General features: G+C 47.0%; 2 protein-coding genes across 2 annotated transcripts; one reads left to right on the top strand and one right to left on the bottom strand.

The window, feature by feature from the left end:
- Positions 1-94: 94 nt before the first annotated feature.
- Positions 95-3,971, top strand: LOC125510322 (uncharacterized). The gene has a single exon (XM_048675477.2). It carries the CDS (start codon positions 468-470, stop codon positions 3,705-3,707), a length of 3,240 nt encoding a protein of 1,079 aa, XP_048531434.2. The 5' UTR covers positions 95-467; the 3' UTR covers positions 3,708-3,971.
- A 1,176-nt stretch (positions 3,972-5,147) lies between these two features.
- LOC125556541 (F-box/LRR-repeat protein At3g26922-like) lies at positions 5,148-8,632 on the bottom strand. The gene is made up of 5 exons (XM_048719255.2): positions 8,244-8,632; positions 7,053-8,089; positions 6,749-6,910; positions 6,457-6,643; positions 5,148-5,675 (listed from the first exon to the last, which is right to left on the bottom strand). The coding sequence occupies exons 2-4, from the start codon at positions 7,929-7,931 to the stop codon at positions 6,458-6,460; spliced, it is 1,227 nt and encodes a 408-aa protein (XP_048575212.1). The 5' UTR covers positions 7,932-8,089; positions 8,244-8,632; the 3' UTR covers positions 5,148-5,675; position 6,457.
- Positions 8,633-18,551: the final 9,919 nt, after the last annotated feature.

An 18,551-nucleotide genomic window follows, 5' to 3' on the forward strand; every position in this document is an offset into this window, starting at 1 on the left:
TGCGGCGGGTCAGCGGCGAATAGATATAGATCGTCACCGCGTCGAGTCTCCTCGCCTCCCCGGCGATCGCCGTGCATTCACTTCCTCGAGCAACACGAAGCGGTGGGGGGGGGGAGGAAGACTGAGAGGAACACGGGGGGCAAGGGGAGAGACCCACTATTCGACGCTCCGTGCGAGGGGAAACGCACGCAGCACAGGCGTGCGAGTGGACCGGCCCGTTTAAGCGTGTCGAACCTGGTCTCTCCACCGCCTTACCAAACCTCTCCGCCCAGCGGTCCAACTTATTCTTCTCAAAAAAAAAGCGGTCCAACTTATAAAAAAGAAAAAACTCTCTCCAGCGGAGAGGAGAAAAGCCCAGAGCCAAACCGCTCCATCGTCTCGAACCTTCTCGCCTCCTCTAACCCTTCCTCGCCGCCGAACCCTAACCCTTCCTCGCCGCCGCCGACCGACCCCCGCCGCACGCCGGGATGGACGACAGCTGCGCGGTGTGCGCGGACGCGCTCGAGTGGGTGGCCTACGGGCCCTGCGGCCACCGCGAGGTGTGCTCGACCTGCGTCGTCCGCCTCCGCTTCGTCGTCGGGGACCGTCATTGCTGCATCTGCAAGACGGACTGCCCCTCCGTCTTCGTCACCAAGGCCATGGGGGACTACACGAGGGTCATCTCCGATTTCTCCGCCTTGCCCGCCGCGGCGAGCGAGGGGAAGGCGGGGGAGTACTGGTACCACGAGGATTCAAGGGCCTACTTCGACGACGCCGACCACTACAAGATGATTCGGGCCATGTGCCGGCTCTCCTGCAGCGTATGTGAGAGAATTGAGGAGGGCCAGGCCGGCCAGGCGGCGCAAGCGAAGGGCAGGGACAGCACCTTCAAGACCATTGGCCTGCTAAGGGGGCATCTGTCCGACAAGCATGGGCTGCGCATGTGCAAACTTTGCTTGGAGGGGAGGAAGGTGTTCATCTGTCAACAGAAGCTCTACACGCAGGAACAGATGACCCGGCACACGCAAACAGGGGACACTGAGGTGGATGGCTCCGAGGTCGAACGCGGCGGCTTTGCGGGACACCCGATTTGCGAGTATTGCAAGAGGGCATTCTATGGAGATAATGAGCTTTACGCGCATATGACCAGGGACCACTACTCGTGCCACATATGTCAGAGGCGGCATCCTGGGCAGTACGATTATTTCCGCAACTACAATGATTTGGAGATGCATTTTCGGAAAGATCACTTCCTCTGCGAAGATGACGCGTGTTTGGCCAAGAAGTTTGTTGTCTTCCAGAGCGACGCGGAGATCAACAGACACAATGCAATGGAGCACGGCGGGCGGATGTCTCGTGCCCAGAGGAACGCCGCACTTCAGATACCTACCAGTTTTATGTACCAAAGGAATGAGCAAGATCAAAGGCGTGGCAGAGGCAGGGGCCGTAGTGCTCACCATGACAGACCTGATGGGGATTTCTCATTACCTGTGGATGGCAGTGCAACTGCAGACCATGGCCTTGGAAGTCGACTTGATAGCGCAGGGGGTTCCACGATGCTTGCTGATGAATCACTGTTCCCTCCACTGCCTGGGTCAAGTAACAAGTGTTCTGCTTCAACACAACAGGGGCTGCAAGGTCTTCCTAAGACCACTCTTGCATCAAGGCTTCAACAGTCTAGGAAGGGCACCGTGAAGGTACTATATTCTGGTCGGCCTCAAACTGCTCAAAATCCTGAGATAGTACCTCATGCTTCCACTTCCACCCACACATGTCCTACACCTGAGCGGGAGCGGAATGGCAGTGCAACTGCAGAGCATGGCCTTGGAAGTCGAGTTGATAGTGTTGCAGGGCCTTTACAGTCATCAAGTGTCAGTTCGGCCAGTTCTCGTCGTCGAAGCTTAGGGAATGGTCGCGTGCTTGAACAATTGTCTTTTCCTCATCTTCAAGGCCGGGATATTCCTGATGCTAGGATGGATGCTGTTTCAGATGAAACCTCGTTTGCTCCCCTCTCGGAGCATCAATCAAGTAATACGCTGGCTCTTAATCAGAGCTCAAGGGGTTCTGAGAGGCTTGGTGATGTGTTCCTTCCATTGCCTGGGTCAAGTAACAAAGGTTCTGCTTCAACACGACATGGGCTGAAGCCTTTTGCTAAGAACACACTTGCATCAAGGCTTGAACAACCTAGGAAGGGCACCGTGAAGGTACTAAATTCTGGTCGGCCTCAAACCGCTGAAAATCCTGAGATAGTACCTCATGTTTCCACTTCCACCCAGACATGTCCTACACCTGAGCAGGAGCGGGATGGCACTGCAACTGCAGAACATCATGGCCTTGGAAGTCTAGTTGATAGTGTTGCAGGGCCTTTACAGTCATCAAGTGTCAATTCAGCCAGTTCTGGTCAAAGCTTAGGGAATGGTGGCGTGCTCGAACAATTGTCTTTTCCTCCTCCTGGAGACCAGGATATTCCTGATGCTAGGATGGATGCTGTTCCTGAAAAAACCTCGTTTCCCCCCCTCTCAGAGCATCAACCAAAGCATGCACTGTCTGTTAATCAGAGCTCAAGGGGTTCTGCGAAGCATCAAGCAAAGCATGCACCGGCTGTTAATCAGAGCTCAAGGGATTCTGCGAGGCTTGGTGATGAATCATTATTCCCTCCATTGCCTGGGTTAAGTAACAAGGGTTCTGCTTCAACACAACAGGGGCTGCAAAGTCTTGCTAAGAACACATTTGCATCAAGGCTTCAACAACCTAGGAAGGGCGCCATGAATTCTTGTCGGTCCCAAACCACTGAAAATCCTGAGATAGTGCCTGATTTTTCCACTTCCACCGAGGCATGGCCGACGCCTGATCAGGGGCTACATCTCTCTGGGTCTTCTCACCTTCGGACTGTACCTCAATCGACAAGAGATAATGGGCTCGTGCCACCTGCCTCCAGTGGTTCAGCATGGAATTCCAGAGCTCCAATCAAGATGAAGCACTCTGTTTCTACCCCTAATCTTGTTTCTGGTGGGTCCTCTACCCAGGCATCATCAAGTACAGCTTACGGCAATAAACACCAAGTGTCACCTCAAAGCAGCCAGCCTTTGCCTCTTGCGGAGGATGTTCGGCAAGCGAACAACGCCCTCGTGGAAAAAATGCGTGCTGCATTTGGAATGGATGAGGATAGGTTCTCTGCGTTTAAAGAAATTGCTTCTGAATACCGTCACGGCGTCATTGGTGCTTCGGAGTATCTCTCCTATGTGGAGCAGTTTGGTATATCGCATCTTGTTCCTGAAATGGCTATACTGTTGCCTGATCCTCTGAAGCAGACCGAACTTGCTGAGGCCTATTACGCCAACATGCGCTCTAAAAGCCTGAAAGAAAATGGCAGTTTTGAAACCATTACCTTGAAAGAGAAATTGCTTCAGGAAGGAGAGGCTGCAGTGCTTTCAAAGGATGGGTACCGATCTTCCAAGGAAAGAACCCCACTATCTGCTGGAGGTGATCAAGTTGCCATTTCAAAGGCGTCTAGCACCAGTAGGTATGTGGGCAAGGGTGGAGGAAGCAGCAGCAGTAATAACAACAGTAAACAATCAAAGAAGACGTCAAAGTTTCTCAGAGCTCGGTTGGGCGACAACTCATTGGCTATGCTTGATTTTCGTCATCCTGATGATGTGAGCCCTGAAAGAAACGTTTGGAAGAAGGGTGTGGCGCAGAAGCTCTTTTCCGGCAATGCAAAGAAATAGCATCATTTTGCGCAGATCTAGTTTGATGCATCCGTTCAGCAGCTGGTTGGCGGTAAATGTGCACATTTTATGATGTGTGTTTGGCTGCTTGGAGAAGGCGTCGTCTATGTAGAAGGTCGTTTCGTTTGAGTCTAGTTTCGTTTCGTACTGAATTTTTGCTGGTTTAAAACCTCAGAGGTGAGGATGGAACTTGAAATAGTACCGCAGTGTCATGTTCGTGGCTAGCTATAACTTTGTGGAAGTGTAGACTGTATATTGCACGAATTCTACCAATGATTTTGTGTCCTTGCAGAAAAAACTCTCTATAGCAAGTTTACTCAGGGTTCGCTCAGAGTTTTTGCCTGTTTTTTCCGTTAAAATGCGAAAATTTGAAATACATAACGAAAGTTTACTAAACTACATGAATATTAAAAGAATCAAGATTTTTTCCTAAAAGCGTAGTTTCAAAAAAAAATCCATGTATGTAGAGAAGTTCAGAATGTAAAAACGTAAATTTAAAGAAAAAGTAAGAAAAAGAAAAGGAGCAAAAAACCCGTAAAGGGAACCCCTGAGAATAAACGAGAAAGAGAGCATAAAAGAAAACCGCCAGAACCAAAGAAAATTTGTCACATTGCCCCGTATGTTCTCCCCGCAATCTGACGCAATGAGCATCACATAGCGAATTCTGTGACGAGGCATGTATTTTGGCTAGAGTTTTCCTTTTCTTTTTCTTGCGGGGAAAATGTCTAGTAGTTGTGGTAAGCCGATACACATGTCATGACGGTGGAACGTCCAGCGTGGTGTCTCATGTCATGTGCAAGGTGTTTACATATGTTTGTGAAAACAAAACTGATTTGTTCTTATGTACATGTGTTTATTTACATGCCACATTCAGATGAAACGTGTTCTTTCTTATTTGTTCCACTAGCCATTTGTTCATTCGAAGAGCTCTTCTAAGTACTGTTCAATACTCCCTTCGTTCCTAAATAGGAGTATAATCTTTGTATAGATTTCATTATGTACCACATACGGATGTATGTAGATGCATTTTGGAATGTAGATTTACTCATTTTGCCCCGTATGCAGTTCATAGTGGAACCTCTACAAAGACTTATATTTAGGAACGGAGGGAGTATCAGTCATCCATTGATCGAACGTAATTTTCGCTATGCAGAATTCTATCATGTTATTTTGAATGTGTTCAGAAGGAATAAATATTTGTTTCTAATACTCCATGTAAGGGTGCCCGCACGTATTTTGAGCCTGATTTAGACCATCACTGTGACCAACAAAATGTTATTTATGTGACAAAAAAAAGTACACCATTCAATTCATACGGGAGAGAAGTTTCCAATAGTATAATACATATTTATTCATCTATAAAACAAACCTAGATATTGTGCTGGCTATAAAAAGAACGTAGATATTTGGCTGTGACTTTGATCACAGGGGGATATAAAAGTCCATCTGGCTGAATCTCTTTGAGAGACGAGGCATTTTTCCTCTCTCTGTTTTTCCAGATAACCTGGGTCTGAAACCACAGTGAAGTTACGAAACCACGGGAAAAGAAAAGAAATAATTTATGCATGCTTAAACTTAAACCGACCAAGGTGTCAGAGGTTTGAACAAATTTGAAGCAACCTATGCAGGGTACTCAAACAATCACCACAAAGCAACTAAAACAGCTTTCCAGGTGTCATCAAAGTTTACTTTATAGTAGTCTTTAGATGCTACTCCTTATTACAGAAGTTGTACTTGAAAGAACGAAATAAACGTTGGACTTCAGCAATTTAATCAGGTCAGGCTTGAGTGCCTGAGTCTGGCCGGGTTGAGGACACGAGTTCATGTGAACAGACATGATGGGCAGACGCGCGATCTCAGCTGACAACACGCAGAGTACCTTATGGTGAATCATTCATGGACATGGGCGTCTGGATAGAGAAGCCATAGTAGACGGTCTGAACTACAATTCATGCTGGAAACTGAAGCCTGTGGAAACAACAACAGGAGACCCAATGAGCACATGAAAGTCCTCGCCAATTAGCGAGTGACACTGAAGTGCAGGAAAACTGTACAAGAAATTCACTTGGATGGTCGGACAAAGATGCAACTTGATCTTGTTCGCAAAAAAAAAAAGATGCAACTTGATCTATTTTATTGTAATGCTCAAACGATGTATTGTTAACATGAAAACTAGTCAGAAGTTTTAACTTGTCATTCGACAATTTCCCTCGAGGCCTGGACCTCCAACAAACTAAAGAGCACCAAATTGAACTTTCTCATTGTGAAGACAAGATGAGAACCCTCAATAAAATGTCCATGTTTTTAGCAACATGATGGATTTTGATAATCAATCAAGCATTATCATGTTACTTGACAGCAAATGCATGTAGCTACAGCCACCAAGCACCTCTTGCAGCTGTAGTTGTTGCCCCAGCAGATGGCATCACCATGTTTGATGCTTGGTATTGATCATGAGCAGGCTAAATGGTCGACCAAGATGCGGCATTGTGAATGAAAGGTGTGTGGTGTCATAGTGGCATTGACAAGCCAAAGGATGTAAACATGTTGCATGCACTTCTTCTTTGGCCTAGGTTTACATTTCACTGAAATAAGTTAGGTGGTCTTCCGTTTTTCATTTCTAACCTCACCCAATGGTTGTTTCCAATTTCAGTTTTATTTTGTGATTTAATTGACTGGAAAAATAATAATGTCATACATGCAGACTACATAAACATTGTAACAGTAAAATGTGGTTATAGTCACTTACGTTAAGAAGTATACTTCTCTTTAAAGTTTATTAGTTCTGAATATACTCCATGGAAAGCAAGGACCTTCAATAATAGGTGAATCCTTTTATCACCTTTCACATGATTGATTTCGACTGCCTTGAGATGCTTTGATACCAAGAATTTGTCCTTTGGCTTGTAGGTTTCAGTCGTGGTATCATACCATTGCTGTTGCAAACAAAATAGTTGACTGAAATGAACCAGCAGTACGTGGCAATTTCAAAGACAAAGCATCTATCATACATAGAAGAAGAAGAAGAAAAAAATTCATACCTTAGATAAAGTACAGTGTTCAAGGGTAAGCCTCTCTAGAATCGGTGAGTGCTTGAGAAAGAAAACTAGTCCATGGAAGTACTGAGCCATACACCAGTCACTGAGCAACAATGTTTTTAGCCTGCTAAACATAGGGCACCATTCTATATCTGTTCTGAAAATCTAGACGAGGTGAAGAATTAAAGGACAATTGAAGCTCTAACTTCAAGTGTAAGATTTAATAATACCAAGGTGAACAGAAAACAACAAACGGCATTAGCAAAACAGCAAGCATATAATGAACTGGAAAAGAGTGTGAGCATACCATAAAGTATTCAGCTGTCAACTCTAAATTCGTAGCGCCCGACAAACCTTCAAGAAACACAAAATCAGCTATACCATGGCACACCACACATTGCTCATGACCACAGTACCCATTGAAACTATTTCCGCAAGAACCCTTCAAGACATATTCGGTGTTTATAAATGCCGCAACTAGTGATGGCAAGCTCTTAAACAACGGGGTCCAACCATGACAGTCAGCAACTTCCAAGGTAACCAGACCTGGCGCAGAAGTAAGACAGGGGGAATCCTGAGAGCCAAAACTTGTATCTCTGATTGTCAGATGCTTTAAGGATTTCGGTAAGGCAGTCCCGATGTTGATTACACACTCGTGCATCTCCAGCACCTCAAGTGACTGACAGCCGGAAACATCCAGAGAGAAATCCTCAAACTCGACGCAACGAAGAATTAAGGTTGTCAAATGCTCCGAGATGACAGCCCCGGCAGATAGCTGCAACGGATCATGACCAGCTAGGATTTCAAATCGGAGAACCCTCACTTTGTGCGACACGGCATAACGGAGCCACAGCTCAAAGTCTTGGTGAAACTCCTCCGAGCGCCGATCATCGTCAAAAAGGATCTCACATTCGTGCAGAGGTGTTGGGTCACGGCAGCGAAGAAAGCTATCGATGAAACGCTTCAGGTCCTGGCAACACCGGTAGGCCTCATCATCGGCATCGACGCGAAGAGACGGCACGGACTTCCAGAGGGTGCGCCAGCGGGTGGCGAGCACGCACGTCCGCACGGCTTGACACGAGGGCAGGAGCGACAGCACGAGATGGATCACATCTTCCGGCAGCGTGCTTAAGCGGTCCTCGCCAGCAGCCACAGCCGCTTTCTTGCTGCAGAGCCTCTCTGCCATTCCGTCGAACAGGTGGCGCGAAGCTGCCAATGAGATGGACACCAAATGAGCAGCCAAACGAGGCAGGAAAGGTGGAAAATTGCCCGATGACTCGCCCCGCGTCGACTTAGGTGCCTCTGTTCGCTGCTTCCGGAGGAGAATTTCTTAGTATGTGACACCTTGAAAAAAGAAACAAGTGTACATCAGAGGTAGAATGGTATGCAGCAGTTGACAAACATTGGAATGTGGCTTGTCAGAAATGCCCAGAAATCTGACAAATGCCTGAGAGCACAAACATAAATAAATACAAGAAATTAAAGCCATCAAACTGACCTGAAGTGCGGGATTCACTTGGGACAGAATTCATTCACCAGCCCTAGACATCCTTGTATATATAAACTGGTGAAAACTGAAGAGCAAACATCCATGCCCTAATGTGCTGCACGAACTAGGAATAAAACGGCGACAAGAACTGACTGGATGTTGCTGACCTCATGGCTGCCTCTGCTCCATGCTCATCAACGATGGCGCTCCTCTTAGAATTAACCAATTACTCCTAAGCGAGCCGTGAAGGGACCCGATCGAGGCGAGAACCTCTCCAAGGCACCACCCCCGCGCCGGCTGCCGGGGGAATGGACGGCGGTTTGTCGTGCCTGGCGGCCGGGAAGACTGGAGACGGAGCGGGTGGGCCGTGCGGGAGGCGGCGGCGTTCCGTTCAATCTCGATCGGATTGGGAACGGTGACCTGCAGTGTGGTCTTGGGCTGTAATAAGCACCGGCTGTACTGGGCCTCCTTTCATTTTCTCCCTGTGCATAAAATAAAAGTTTTTCCTCCAAAAGCCTTGGTGGGCTACGGCCCACGAGCTGGCTGCGCCGCACTCGTCGCCGTCGGTGGTGGAAAAAAAAGAAAAAAAAGCACTCCTCGTCGTCGGTGGTGGAAAAAAAGGAGGAAAACCGTGCAGTCGGTCAGTGGATTCACCAGCTTGAACTGTCGCTAGCGTGCACCGGAAGTACCTATTGGCTACCACAAATCTTATTCCTACGTACGAGTATTATACTTTTACGAAAAGTTTACCTACTATTCCTATTCGTTGGTTACTGGGAGTCGGACTAGGTAAATCCCATCCTTCACATGCCGGCGAACGTCACTAGGTACATCCAGATCATTATTCATATTTTGGTGCTTCTCTCATATTTTCATCCCCTGGATCCATGCAGAATAAATCTATGTACTATGTCACGCTAGCTACGCTTCGTCGTTGGAGATGTCCATGACGTCGGTGCGGGGCGGCGGGTAGATGGGCACGTAGGAGGGCTCCAGCTCCTCCTCCGCATCCATATACGCGAGCATCTCTCGTCGAAGTCTGCGGTGTGCTCCATCTCCGCCTTCTCGAGACGATGACGGCTGGCTTCCGCCTCTGATTCTGACCGGAGGGAATCGAAGATCGTCTGCTGCTTCCCCTGTAGATCCGCGTTCCCAGTGTCCCCCACCACCTCCTCCTCCTAGTCAACCTCCTCCTTCTCCACCTCCAAGTCCTCCTCCGGATCCACCGCCGTCCGGAGGGAGCCGCGCCCGCAGGGTTCTGGACTTCAAGCCTTGCCCAAACCTGCGCAAGGAGCTGCAGCCGACGCTCTGGCGCTAGATATGGCATATGGGTAGCTCCTAACCCGACGTGGGGACTACTAGTGATGACGGAGGACAACTGGAAAGTGCGGCAGCGGCGGACGGCTTAAATAGCCGGACGATTTCATGTGGGGCCTCATTGTCAGTCTGGTGCGCTCGGGCACCCTTTTATCTGTCTTTAATTTAGGCTGGACATATGAATGTACTGGTCAGCTCGGGCGATTTGAGGCGTCTGTTTAGATCTTTTTTGGTCGATAACTCACCGGACCGTCCGCGACGGGTTCGGGAGACGGCAGTAGATGCTCTAGCTTTCGAGCTTGATTGCACGATCCTGGGCGTGTGGTGTGGTGGGGAGAGACAGAGACGGAGGCACATAGCGGTGGTACGGCACTGACCAGATAAAAGATGCAGTCAAGTCAAGCCCAGCTCGATCTGCGGCCACGCTGCCTGCACGCATCTGTCAGCTGGAGCAATTGTCACTACTAGAGATATGAGTTTTAGCCACCAAGGTGATTGGTTGCTAAAAGTACAAAATTGGTCGCTAGTGGTCTACTGGTACCAACACTACTTGGTCGCTTTGTGGTGGCTATAGTCTAATCGCTATAGATATTAAGCGACCAACATTGAGAACCCTGGTCACTAAATGTCATACCAATAGCTACCAACCAAATCTGGTGACTAATGGTATCTAGCGACCAAGGGAGACTTGGTGACTAATGACATCTAGAGACCATGGACGACGTAGTTGCTAAAAATGTACAGCCACCATGTACATGGTTAGTGGCTAGAGATATCTAGTGACCAGCCAAGGCTTGGTGACTAAAAGAATATAGAGACCAGCTACATGTTGGAGACTAGACTTCTTTTGTAACCCAAAAATTGTAAACCTTGGTAACTACAGACATGAGAAAGCAACTATATCATGGGTACAATATATTGTCACACGCTGACAATTGTAGTATGCAAGAAATCTCAGAATTTTAGACATTTGACAATAAGAAGTTTAGAATCAACATTTGTAAACTTATGATCCAAACATTACATGCTAAACTGAATTTTATTTCGCAAGTAGGAAATACCACTCTAGCATTTGCAAAGTACAGTACCATGTTTAGTACTAATCTGAACATATGATCCAATCAGTACACCCCAATATGATCCAAACATTACATTTAGCATTTGTACACTGAATTTTGTTTTTATTTAGATCCAACATAGTCTACTAGATGTGCAAGAAATGCAGAGGCAATAGTTTTCTCTCCCCAGTCTTTAGCGCGAGTATTGCTTTCCGCTGCTCCTCCAAGGTCATCTCCTATATAATGGTGGCCAGAGCACATGTTATTTCATTGACAACATCAGGCATGACAAACATCAGAAAGAGTGCAAGCATGCCATAGGCAACCTATCCATACTTGTAATGATAAAATGTGTAGAACATATACAGACAACAAATACAGGAGCAGAGTGCTTCAGAGAAGTTCAATATGATGGCGTGGCATGGAGTCTTTAGGTTACAGTACCATTTCAGCAGCCAAAGTTTTATCCAATGGCACAATCCAAAACAAACCTAGCAGAATCTATTTGTTTCTACCCGCAAAAAGAAAGTATCCATTTGTTTGTTTCTCTTCGCTACTGAACTCAGACTTACTTGGGTCAATCTAGAGGAGAACATAATCGAATTACCCCATTATTACAGGACAGGATGCAATAACACACGCTTCTTAAACCTGGAACTGAACCAAATCTGAAAGAAAATGTGCTCTTAACTTCTACCATCAGTTAACTATGAAAGCTGATTTTTGAATGTTGACAATCACAGAATATGCTGTAGCTAACGCTAGACACAATGGCGTGGTGTCTCTAAACCACAATACCATCATGTCAGCAGCCAAAGTTTCACCCAAAAATCTACAATCAGCCACGACCGAGAACACAATAAATCTATAAAGGATCCTCGAAAATCATCCACTTGCCGTTCGCTACTGGTTTTCTCTTTGCTACAGGACTCGGTCTTCCATCAATCTTATCTTATCTGGAGTTTCTTAATTGATTGCTGAGGAACATAAACTCCCAAAACAGAGTTGCAAGGCCTTTTACTGCTCTGTTCTGTGCACCCGAGATTATGGTTTAACTGGAAGAAATACTTTGATAATGAATTAATGATGCACCTTTCTTGTACTATTTCCCCCCTTCTCTAATTATCATACAAGTGTTGTACTTTGTAGTACAACCTCTGTTCATTAATATAAGACGTTTTGCAATTCATACACGTGAAATTGAGTTCTAGCAATCCATTTCTAAGAATACCTGGACCCTCTATCCGACACTAAAGAGCATGTGATTCATAAATTTGGACCATCAAGATTAAGATCATGAAGAAATTTGCCAAATCACATAGTATATTGATTGTTTGAAGCAGAGGCAAACTGATCATACCATTTCCATCAGAAGAAGTTGGAGCAGGTCTATATCCTGGTCTCAAATGACTGTTGAAAATGTATACATGTATTACTAGCTATACATTGGAATTTGTAAGTCCATATATTCATGATGAGTATCTTCATTTTCTGTTACAGAATTGTTAGCAAGAACTATCGTGATTAGAAGATCTCGATACCAAGTACACTGCTATATCTAAGCAAGCTGCAGGTGCAGGAGGCATCATCTAAAATACCAGAGCATGGGAAAAATAACATTACCTTGCAAATGATCTTGGATAACTTGACATCCTTTGTACAGTGTTAGACATCAACGAACCTATGGCAGAAATTGGAATGCTTTATCAAAAGCAATATGCTACATGTATTTTCTGTGAATAAAAAATGACAAAAATAGTTGAGATTGATGTGTTGCATATCTATTCTGTCAGATGGCATTGGCCGCTCAGTTGTGAAACCTATCCCTGTCGCACTAGTGCCGTCATAGGAGGTGAAATGCCAACCAAGTTAGACACGACACTATGTAGCCAATCGATCTTCTTCTGTTGAGCTTCAAGTTGAGATTGTTGAGCCTCAATTTGAGCTTGTTGTGTAGCAACAATCTCCTTTGTAGAGGCCAATTCTTCCACTACATGCTGAGTTGAGCTTGATGCGCTTGAGTAGGCCTTTCTATTTGGTTTTGGTCCATGACCCCGACCTCTAATGTAACCATATGCCTTACCAAGCACCTGCTCACAAACGTAATAATTTTATATGCATATGTAATTATTTTATATGCAGTAACCATATGCCTTACCAAGCACCTGCCCTGCTTGCACTTTATCAAACTAAAGCCGCAGCTTGCATATGTAATTATTTTATATGCAGTAACACTATACTAAAATATAATATCACAGCAGCAACAGCCCAAAGGAACTGTATAATGTTGTACTAGAATTGTATACAAAGATGGTCTTCAAACATTATACTACAACATTATACAAACACAGTCTTCATAGAACAGTATTTGAAGATAGTCATCATAGAATTGTATATCCTTGGAAAACATTGTACTACAAAAATATATTACAAGTCCTGATGTTGTAAGTATCAATATGCAGTAAGATTATACTGTACAGTATATTTTACTACATACATATTATATTCAAATCACAAAACCAAACTCTACATCGTAGGCCAAGCCAGTTTTCAAATCACAAACCGAATGCTACATGTATATTTTACTTCCACATTTCCACAAACACTTGAAGTGCATGATCTAGCCATCAAGTACTCGAAGCAAATTAATGGAGAGAAACAGGGAAGGAGGCAAAGGACAGAGGGGAGATCATTCTTACAGGTTGGCCTTTGCTGGTGTTGACGGTGAGAGCGAGATCTCGCTGGCTGCGGCAGAGCTGGTTGGGGTCGGAGAAGGTGGAACCCTAGGCATCTGTTGCGGCAGCAGATCTTGCGCCCCTCTGCTACCGAAGCTGCTTCTTTTTGCCCACGCGGCCATTGCTGCAGCTGCTTCCCTTCCCTCACGCAGGTGCCCCGCCACCACCGCCGCAAGGGACAAGCCCGCCGCTGCCGCCGAGTGGAACAAGCCTGTCGTTGCCGCCGCGAGGAACAAGCCCGCCATTGCCGCTGCCGGGAAGAGGCTGCTCTCCGGCGCGCCCTCCGCCTTCCGTCGCCCGCTCCGACGGAAAAAACGAGTCAGGCCGCCGCCCTCCTTGGCGATTCGATTTGGGGGAGACGCTAGGAATCGTGCGGTGACTTGTCTTTTTGCATATTAGTCCTTGGTTGCTATTTCTGCCCTCGATACAAACCGGTAAGTGTACAGCACATAGGCCTATCGTGACCAAGGAACTAATTAAATGGTTGCAATTAGTACATCTACAGCCACCAAACTCCTCGGTGACAAAATACCTGGTGGCAAATGGTATATTTTCTTGTAGTGCGTGCAGTGAGCTAAAGCCCTTTTTGTTTGTCTACACTAGCGCCTGCTTAGCGAGCTGTAAAAGCCTGTTAATAGAAACCTACCTAGCACTAAATAAAGCCAGCAAAGGTGACAAGCATGCATGCAGCAGCCAATGCTCGACTTTGCAGGCCGCGCGCAGCTCCTGCACTTGCACTTCATCATTCACATTGCTATTGCTGCTCCAGGTTTCACTCCATACAGATCGAGTGGCAAACAGCCCTTGAATAACCTCACCGGCGGACTGGCCGGTCGGTCTCCAGCTCCAGCTCCAAAGAAAGCCAAGAGAGATTGCATGCGGCCACGGCACTACCAGTACGTACAGAGAAATGTTCAGATTGTTGTTGCTGCCATGCATGCATGGGTTTTGTTCTGCCCGCTCGCCCAAAAGAACACACCTGAGTGTGAGCGGCGAACAACAATGCATTCAACTTTGCGCATGGCCCGAGAAAAAAAAAGTACTCCCTCTGTAAAGAAATACAAGAGTGTTTAGATCATTAAATTAGTGATCTAAACACTCTTGTATTTCTTTACAGAGGGAGTACGTATTGAGCAGCACTGAGGCCGCTCGGCTTTGGTTGGCCCCTTTTGAGTATGCAAAGCGAGGAAAATGGTGCTTGTCGGACGGGAACAAAGGTACGTCCTGCCCGTGAAAGGAGACCCCGGATCTCTAAAATCGGGGGCTCGTCTTTCCTGATCCGAGGAGAACAGTATACTGTCGATGCTTCTTTGAAACGACAATTTTTTTAAGATTACGATCATTGAAATTTGGAGTATATCATGCACCAAGGCCATCTCTTCCAGCCTCATTAAACATGTCGTACGTCGCGCTGCATGCCAACACAAGGCATAGGCACGCGGTACATATACAGCATCTTCATGACGTACCATGCATGTGCAAATGCTGGAGACCCGTACTCACGTAGTACTACGTACCTGAAGTATGACCAGTCACGAACAAGTTGCATGCATGCATGCATGCAGGTCCACTGCACAGCCGGCCTACGTACGTCCTGATTAGCTGCACCGCCCATACCGTGGCCGCCATAGGAATCTTTAGTTTCGATTCTGCCCACACCGCACGTACGCGCCAGTTGCCGGCTACTCGGCTAGTGGACGTACTACCTACATGTCGGCTCGCCCGTTCGTACGTACGTACGATTTCACAATCATGCCGTGCGCTTGTGACCACGGGCCGGCACGTACCTGCGTACGTACTATCAGCAAGGCACTTTCAGCAGTCATCGACCTCTCCTGTGTCGACGGTCGACGCCACTATGAGCTCCGGAGTCCGGAAGTACGTACGCGTATCGACTGGATTCTGTGTACGTACGTACATGAGGGCGTTGGACGACATTGGAGATGTCTTCTTACTTGTTAGTTGGCTTTTCTGAGCTTAAAGACCCGGTGGAGCAACGACGTATCATAACTTAATCACAACACCTGCGTGCCTTGGGTCTGCACTGGCGTGGTGCAGAAATATTTACCTGCCGTCCGGCCGGCACCCACTCGTGGCAATTACCTTGGGATGGACGGGCCAGGTGCGATCAACCATGCATGCACACACCCATGTGAACAACTGAACTCAAGTGAACATTGGATCTGGCCTGGGCTTTTGGCTTTTTGACAGACCCGCTTGCCGCACTCGCCAGCGACCGAATCCTCGGTGGCGGCTCGTCGGCTCCAGCGGCCGTGCCCGCGCGCCGAAGTACAACACCCAGCACGTGAAGCGCCAACGGCCAAGCTGACCCTGAATTAATGTACCTGCGACTGCATTGGCCAGCGTCTCTTCCGGCAGCGGCTAGTACTGTAAAATAAACAGACCATTGTCCTGGTGCATGGACCCCGAAGCTCGTGCATGGCCACGGATAGACCTGCCCGTTTGATTGAGAATCCTGCACTTGCGGCTCAGCCTGCACCACACGGCTCTCCCGCCTGACGAACGATTAAACACTCACTGATGTACCGCGGACCAAAACTCTGTCTAGTCTAGTTCAAAATCGGGAGCACGCACGGTCGTACAAGCAACAAGAGACGTGAGTGCTTCGCTCCTGTCGGGGTTCTACGATTCAAATGATCCGATCCTTCCCGGCGTATCTCTTGGATGGCCCGTAGGGGAGGGTCTCTCTGACCTGCGGGGTCCAGCCTGGAGTGCTCCGTCTCAAGTAGTGCAGCTCTCTTCTTCCTCAGTTTCGTCAGACTTGGTGTGCGCCAGCCAGACGTTGCTCCGCTTCAGCTCTTTCTTCGTCGTCGGCTAGCGTCGCTAGAGCATGCTCACGCCTCTTCTCTCTCCCCAGCAGCGACGTTGCATAACACCTACCACAACCACATGGGATCTGCATGCTGCCTGCTGCTACAACTACAAGGACCTTTTTTTTGGGGGGGTGAAGGAAGATTTCTATTACTCAAGGAGGTAAATCAACCAGAACCAAGTTTACAACGTCACGCATACCCGACCCCAGCCATACCGCAGTACGGCGATACTCCTACCATAAGGAGCAAGAGCATGACTAACATTATTTTGCTAGCGACTAATAGAAAGTAAGAGAGATATCCATCGTCTCAGCATCCTTCGTCCTCTTGATCTCCTTAACGAGCACGTGGTACCTCGAACGATCCCTCGTCGGATCATTCAGTATGTTCACAGCTTTCACACAACCCATCTCGATGAGAATAGGCAAATCAGTATGGTGCAGGGCCAGTTCGAGCCCCTCCCTACACGCCGCCAACTCGGCTTCCAGGCCATTATCGCATGTGTGATTTTCCCTACAGGCAGGGAAGATGATGCATCCTTGGTCTGACCGCAAGACCATGCCCCCTCCAGCTGCTCCTGTTGCCGATACGTAGCTGCCATCAACGTTCAATTTTGTCCATCCGGTTGGAGGTAGCGCCCACCCCAGCTCCACCTTCTGCTCTACCTGCTGTTGTGGACAACTACAAGGACCTGACTAGCTATAGATACGCACGGAAGAAAAGTTCGTGAATAATTAAGCTTTGGACAAAACGTAATGGGAGTGGTTAAACACAGCCAGGGGCGGAGCTTTGTAGGGACCAAACTGGGCCATGGCCCGCCCAGGAATTTGAGAAAATAATTACCTATGCATCTTCCATGCCCAGCCCACCTGCAGTCCAGAGCAGGACTCACATACGCTCAGCCTCAGTAGGCAGCGCATCCCCATCCTCTCTCCCCGTCTCGACCCACTTCGGCCCGTACCAGCAAAGCGGAGCAGGGAGCACACGGGCAAGCGGGACTAGGGCAAAGCCGGCAGCAGAGGTAGAGGAGAGGAGATGGCTGTTAGAAATTTAGGGTTTGCAGTCTACTCCCTAATTCCTCTGCATTTATCTGTGGTGCCGCTCACAATTCGCATATCTGAGACTAGGGGGTAGGGACCTTCTTATATTGTCTTTTCAAAGAGTCCACCTCTTATACAGATATAAGATTCCTAGTCTTTTCCACTAGTTTCCGGAATAGAGTCCAGATTAAATTACCAATCACGATCATATTTGTCTGTTTAACGGATTCTACCCGTTTTGTCCCCGGAGCACGCGCTTGTGAGCAACGCGCCATAATAGAGTGTAAATTCCTCTAATTATGTAGATCAACATTAGAGCTGTAATCTAACTATACGATCTAGCTCCTTCCAATCATCAGTGTACCCGGGTAGTCTTTCCAATATAAATAGTATATTGTATTCCACTGATAATCGACCAGCTTCCTTAAGCATATGTTACTTAAGTACATTCCAACAAGTGATAATTTTCCATGCTAAACATGTAAAACAATTCCATGTACAAATACATGTATAATTCCATAATGAGGTATTCCGAATATTTAACAATTCCAAGTAATTTGAATATAGTTGCAGGACACATAATTCCAACATCTCCCACTTGTCCAAAACGATCATTCAAATATTCGTAAACCCATAGCCTTAACATGCTTGCCAAATACCTCCTGTCTAAGTGGATCAGTCAAGGGATCAACAATCATATTAACACTACATTGAAAAACCCACAAATATATATACGGTGATACTTCCCTTCAATATGTTTCCTTGTTGTGACTCTTAAGATCACTAGAGACCTTTAGTTTCCGCCTAATTATTTGTGACGCCCCAGATTTGACCGTACACTAATCATACACGCAAACGTGTACGATCAAGATCAGGGACTCACGGGAAGATATCACAACACAACTCTACAAATAAAATAAGTCATACAAGCATCATATTACAAGCCACGGGCCTCGAAGGCTCGAATACAAGAGCTCGATCATAGACGAGTCAGCGGAAGCAACAATATCTGAGTACAGACATAAGTTAAACAAGTTTGCTTTAAGAAAGCTAGCACAAACTAGGATACAGATCGAAAGAGGCGCAGGCCTCCTGCCTGGGATCCTCCTAACTACTCCTGGTCGTCGTCAGCGGGCAGCACGTAGTAGTATGCACCTCCGGTGTAGTAGGAGTCGTCGTCGACGGTGGCGTCTGGATCCTGGGCTCCAACATCTGGTTGCGACAACCAGGTAGAAGGGATAGGGGGAAAAGAGGGAGAAAGCAACCGTGAGTACTCATCCAAAGTACTCGCAAGCAAGGAGCTACACTATATATGTATGCATTCGTATCAACT

This window comes from Triticum urartu, chromosome 5A (assembly GCF_056163025.1).
Source record: "Triticum urartu cultivar PI428250 chromosome 5A, HENAU_Tu73, whole genome shotgun sequence".
Lineage (NCBI taxonomy): Eukaryota > Viridiplantae > Streptophyta > Magnoliopsida > Poales > Poaceae > Triticum > Triticum urartu.